Source organism: Notothenia coriiceps, unplaced genomic scaffold, assembly GCF_000735185.1.
Source record: "Notothenia coriiceps isolate Sejong01 unplaced genomic scaffold, NC01 NC01_scaffold00005202, whole genome shotgun sequence".
Classification (NCBI taxonomy): Eukaryota; Metazoa; Chordata; class Actinopteri; order Perciformes; family Nototheniidae; genus Notothenia; species Notothenia coriiceps.
The window spans coordinates 2758-8599 of NW_011337903.1; the positions used below are offsets into that span (position 1 = coordinate 2758).

Consider the following 5842-nt stretch of genomic DNA (forward strand, 5'->3'; position numbering starts at 1 on the left):
GTGGAAAGAAGAAATCTTTCATCCAGCTGGTTTTGTCATTTTTCCTATTTCATCACCACATGTCGTTCAAAATGACAGAAAAGTAATAATATAGCACGTTGAAAAAAAGGACAAAAAAGGTCACGGTATAGCATGTCGAAGAAATGCAAAAAAATGCAGAAAAATATATGGTATTTTATGTCAAAATAAGGCGCAGTATGGTGTGTAGAAACCAGACGTAGTATCTCGCTCAAAATGACAGAAAAGTCATTATATAGCATGTTGAAAAAAAGAAAAAAAACAAACATGGTATTTTATGTTGAAATAAGGCACGGGCGTGACGTGTGTAGAAACCAGTATGAAAACCAGTATGTCGTTAAAAATGACAGAAAAGTCAGAGTATAGCATGTCGAAAAAAATGCTACAAAAAAACATGACTTCGAGGTAGGACACCTTGAAAGACGTGACCGGCGATGTTCCTGAGTTCCCGGGAACATGAAGTCTAGATGTAGTCCGCTCCACTCCCCTCCTGCCTCCCGGGGGTTTAATGCAGAGAGTGGACGGTGGGGTTAATGCCTAGCTGTAAGCACTGCTTAGCGCCAGAGATTGGGTTTGTGTTGCAGCAGGCCTTCCACCGTCTGCAGAAAAAAATAAAAAAAGATCCAGTAGGAAATGACTTCAACTGTCCAGCCCTGTGGGCCACCATCATTTCCCCAACTCCGTCCCCCTTTGTCGGGGCTCCCAGAGGTGAATGCGATGTGCAGCAATGATTAAAAGTGTTCTCCCTCAAGGTGACCTCAACAGAAGGAGGTGAAAGTCAAAGTGAGGGACATGGAGATGAGAGAGGGGCACGGAGGTGAAGGTCTGTGTTGGACATATTGTAAGAGCCCAGTCCTGAGTGTAGGAGGGAGATTGCCCCGTCTTCACTCTCCCATTGCTCCATTCCTGCCTCTTCCCCTTGTAGTTATCAGTGATTGTATGTGACGTGATGGGTATAAAGCAGTGTGCCACAGCAAGGAGGCATCGACAATCTAATCATTGTCACATCAGCGATTACCTCCGGGCCGTGATGTATTTGAACAGGCTTCTATCACATCTGCTATTACCTGCCTCTTCCTGCCTTATGTCCCTCGGTACACATCTTTTCTCTTAACTGTGTGTTCAATCACCTCCGCCAGCGACCCCTCGACAGTGACGTATGCCAGCGATTAGCCCGGATACAGTTCAATTATGATAAACAGCCAGCGCACCTCTTAGGCCGTGATTAAAGCCTCGGCCCGGCCTTGATAAAGAGATCCCATCTCAATGCCATCACAAGCACATTATAAGACACTCTGCCTCATGCTTTTCACATCAGTGTTGCAGAACGTACACTGGATGGAGCTGCTGGGGGGTCTTCATCATCCACACATGGCTGCTGATGCATCCCTGCCCACCTACTTTCAATTTAGACTAGTATTTATTAATAACCTCCACTTTCTTGAAGCCCATCCTACAGGATACCTGCCGTATGACTTGAAGACGGGTTGCCGTTATGAGAGACCGAGCGGTACAGGAAGCCCACGGTGTTGATAAATGGATGAGCAGTGATGAAAGGGGAGAAGAGAAGAGAGCATTAATCCAACAGTGGAGAGTGTGAATGAGAGACAGAGAGAAAGGGGGAGGAGGAAGCAAAAGAAAGATAGCCTTTCGCCTGTGTTCTGTCAAGGGAGAAATTACACATTTACGGAGGTTTTTTCAAGCAACGACGGGTTCCATAGATCAAACCACTGGATTTATGAGCCAATTTTCAACATGAAATATAGACACAGAGAATCCATTTTACCCATGTTTACTTGCCTCCTCTCACTCGTTCCCTCTCTGCTCGCTCTCAATCAAACGGCTCACAGTGTGCGGATGGCTTTACTCCTGCAACCTTAAAAAGAGCTTTTAGAGACGTTGAAGACCGTGTTTTGATTCTGGTGTTCAATAAAGAGTCTTTAAAAAAGGAAAGGCATCAAACGTTGGAAAGAATAAAATAAATACGTTAATAAAGGGGATGATTTATTACTTGCAACTGGACGTTTATAGTCTCGTTTCCAGCTAAATAATCGAGTGGTGTGAATCTGGCTGTTGAGCTACGGTCATGACGGAAAGATGTTTTGATTTTAGCGTTCAATAGAGTGCCACGGTGACGCGTCCTAAAACCCACGAAGTAAACTCCTTCCGGTTCCTTCGACAAAAAAGCAATGGGATTTCTCCATTGGATTTTGAAAATAGCTGGAAATGAGGTCTGTGGTTGAAACGCATTTAAGAGACGGATCACGTTTGTTCAGCCGGATAATCTCCACATGTCTACCCTACTTTTATAATGTTCGAATCATAAATCTATCGATTAGATTTACGATAGTGCTCCAACAGTCTATGACTCCAACACATTGTACGTGATGGACTAAGGAGCGGGACATCTCTAAGCGGTCCACCAATCTCAACAGAGACGGCCAGCTAACCAATCAGAGCAGACTGGGCTCTGGTTTCAGACAGAGGGTGAAAAGAGGTGCTGCAGCACAGGCAGTATGAGAACAATAAATAGCTTTTTGAACATTAAAGGGGACCTATCATGCAAAATGCACTTTTTGATGTATTTTTAGTATGTGTCCCCGGTGTGTCGGGGAACTCACGCAGCGTCAGAAAATAAAACCCTTTCTCTTTTCCTCCGTACCCAAATCTGTAAAAACAGGGGTTCAACGAGCGGATACAGATTTGCAGCCGATATTATGTAATATCCGATGGTGGACCCACAGAAAGTTGCTATCAGAAACAATGCCTGACGTGTTTTGGACGTAATCTCGTTTACATTAGCGAGCCTCGCTGTCACTCAGAGCTAGCCTGTACTGGAGAGCACGTGTGTTTTTAAAAAGCAGGAAATAAAAAAAAGGAACTCACCTTTCGATAAACCTGCAAGAGAAAAAGCATTTGAGCTCCATACTGTTTCAGAGATAATCCTTGATGTGGTTTAGAACAGGATGGCGTTTTATCACAGCAGAATTTAACTTTATCTCCGGTAGAATTCTGATCAGGCATTAGCTCCGCCTCCTCTTTTTTTTTTTTTTAAGCTAAGGACCCAAAATCCGCGTTTCTCTAACAGGGCTGCAAAAGAGGGGTATGAGCAGTATGAGGCATGGCTACAATGGGGGAACTGTTTGGTATTTTAAGCAAAAAACTTCACAGACATGTTTTGTATAGGTATGGCCAAACAATATATTTTTCCAATATAGCATAATAGGTCCACTTTAAAGCATGGAGACATGTCCCAGTAAAAGACACTTAATACATAAATGAACCTGATAATGAGCATGATAGGGCCCCTTTAATACACACACTATATGCCTAGACCACAGTCCCCTCTCTTCTGGGCAAACGTATTCTACATTTGCATAGAAATTAATGTCTAAGTAGGCTAAACGACATAATTGACATGCAATTAGCAATATTATGAGGAGGGAACCTAATGAAGTTTCAGAGGCTGTGCGGGCCTGAGAATGATCACTGCTTAATTATCATATTAATGAAGTCATTAGTTGTCACTTAACTTAGATGACAGGTAAGGTAAGAACGTCGTGATCTTACAATTTCCCCGGCAAATGTGTATTCAACACTAATTACCTCCGAGTTAGAATCTCTTCTGAGAGCGACGGACACTGTGAAGAGATCATAAACATGCATAACACGCAGGGAGGAAAAAAAACAATGAGGTTTATTGAATCATTGACTGAAGCATCTTCAAGGTCACCTGAGGACACTCGCTCCACGGGCTGCATATGGAGCCCTCCAGAGAGAGAGAGGTGCACTCTGGGAAGGTACTAAAGGCTAACACAAAAACACATTTCCAGTAAACACTACGACATGATTAGGCTCCAAAAAAAAACCTCAGATGGGTCCGATGCGGCTCGAGGTCCTCCCACTCCCAGAGTCTCTTCTTTCTTTCCAATTCATTTCAATTACCCCGTCATTCCCAGCTTCTTCCCCGCGTCCCGATTAGCTCGGCCTGGCAATTTACAGTTGATGTTGCCTCGTCTGAAGCGGAGCCGCGGTGGAGCCAGGGAGACGCGCAGTAATGGAATGAAATGTCACTCAGTTGTTGTCTTTGGCACAAAGACGCGGGGCAGACGGAGAGTATATCGCCGGTCGGTGAAAAGTCGTGTGTGTAGAGTCAGTGGTGCGAGCTCCCCCGTGTCCCTGATGTCCAACCTTTACACTTGTCACCACTGTGATCAGAGTAACTCACGTCCTGCACCCTGTCCCAGCTGCTGCTCATCAAGGCTTCTTCACCTTCTTCACTGAAGACGAGCTGGACGCCGACTCTCTCCGTTTGCGCTACAAGGTGACAGAGAGAACAATCACATCAGGGTCTGACGGGGGTCTCCTCCTAGTTCTGCTTCCTAACAGTTCAATATCAACGGCCATTAGTAGAAAAGTGTTTGCTAAACTGCCGGGCGAGCTGGGTATCAAACAATACATGTGGTTTAAAGAATTCTAAGTATCACCATTTTTAAAATAGCAAATTTCATGTTATTCCTGGTAAAAACTGTTGTAAGTCCAGATAATTAATCAAAAATAAGGTTAAAACTGTTTAAATGGTCTTTAAAAAACAGGAATCCCTTAGGCTTACATATAGATAAGAGAACAATGTTTCATATCATCACAGAAAGGACACGTTCTTTTTTGTGAAAAACCAAACCTCTTAAATACGGACATCAAAAATCATTAAATCCGTCTTTTCTTTTTTACACAACTGTGTGTTTTTAATAAGTATCACATTGTTTGTTTCTCTACTATGATAGCAAGCTGGTCCGCTTATTTAATTCACTAATTTGAGGATGTTCACACTTATGCTAATAATAAAAACTCACCAAAATCAACTTATTGTGAGTGTTTTTAAATCATAATTCAAAATGAAATAATCCTACACACTGTAAGATATGTAATGCACATTGCCTGAGCTGCGATACAATATTACGTTTTAGGACAGAATAGTTTTTGATGTCAACTAAACTACATTAACACTCCTTTAAGTTCAGTCCAACATGTATTACTTGTAACTGCACGCTTAAGACTTGACACCATACTGTGGCTTGGTCCAGATAAACACAAACAGCTCTTGTAAATCATAATTCACAATGAAAAACTGTCAACACACTGTAAGAAAAGTCACTTAAACATTAAAATATGAGTGGCCATTGCCTTAATGCATTACAATACCAGGAGAGAGTTCGTACAGAATGATTGTTGGCCAGCTATAACAACACAATAAGTTGAGTCAAGAATCTATTACTTGTAACTGGACGCTTAATACTTGACATTATATTGTGACTTGGTCCAGGTTAACACAAACATCTCTTGTAAACAGAAATCTTCAGCCTGTTTTGTTGCTGGTTCAGAGTGTTGCTGTGTGCAGTGCAGACTTACTGAGTTGGGGGTAAGCGGTGCTCCGACAACATCGATGATCTGCTCCTTGGCCTCCAGCTTGATGTCGTCGGTACAGGGCCAGGACGGAGCCTCGCCCCCCGGGGTGGATGCTGTGGTGCTGTTGGAGGCGCTGAGTTCTCCCCCTTGTGTTAGGGAGGCTGGTAGAGCTCCCAAAGACCCAAAAGACCCCAAAGATCCTAAAGACCCTCCAAAGCCTCCCCCTCCTCCTCCGCCGGCCTTCAGCAGCGCCTCGTAGCGGTGCCGCAGCATCTGCTGCTCGTACTCACAGTTGCTGTGAGCCTGCTTCAGCTCGTACAGCAGAACCAGGTCGCTGCGCAGCTCGTTGAACATCTGGACCATCTCCTCCGTGGGCATGGGGTTCAGATCTGATGCACAGACAGAGCAAGGAGGAATG

The 5842-nt window shown here is 43.8% G+C and overlaps 1 protein-coding gene across 1 annotated transcript; it reads right to left on the reverse strand.

Moving 5' to 3' along the window:
• Positions 1-3694: 3694 nt before the first annotated feature.
• On the reverse strand, positions 3695-5820 carry dmap1 (DNA methyltransferase 1 associated protein 1). Its single transcript, XM_010768123.1, has 2 exons — positions 5428-5820; positions 3695-4335 (listed from the first exon to the last, which is right to left on the reverse strand). Exons 1-2 carry the CDS (start codon positions 5800-5802, stop codon positions 4276-4278), a joined length of 435 nt encoding a protein of 144 aa, XP_010766425.1. The 5' UTR covers positions 5803-5820; the 3' UTR covers positions 3695-4275.
• Positions 5821-5842: the final 22 nt, after the last annotated feature.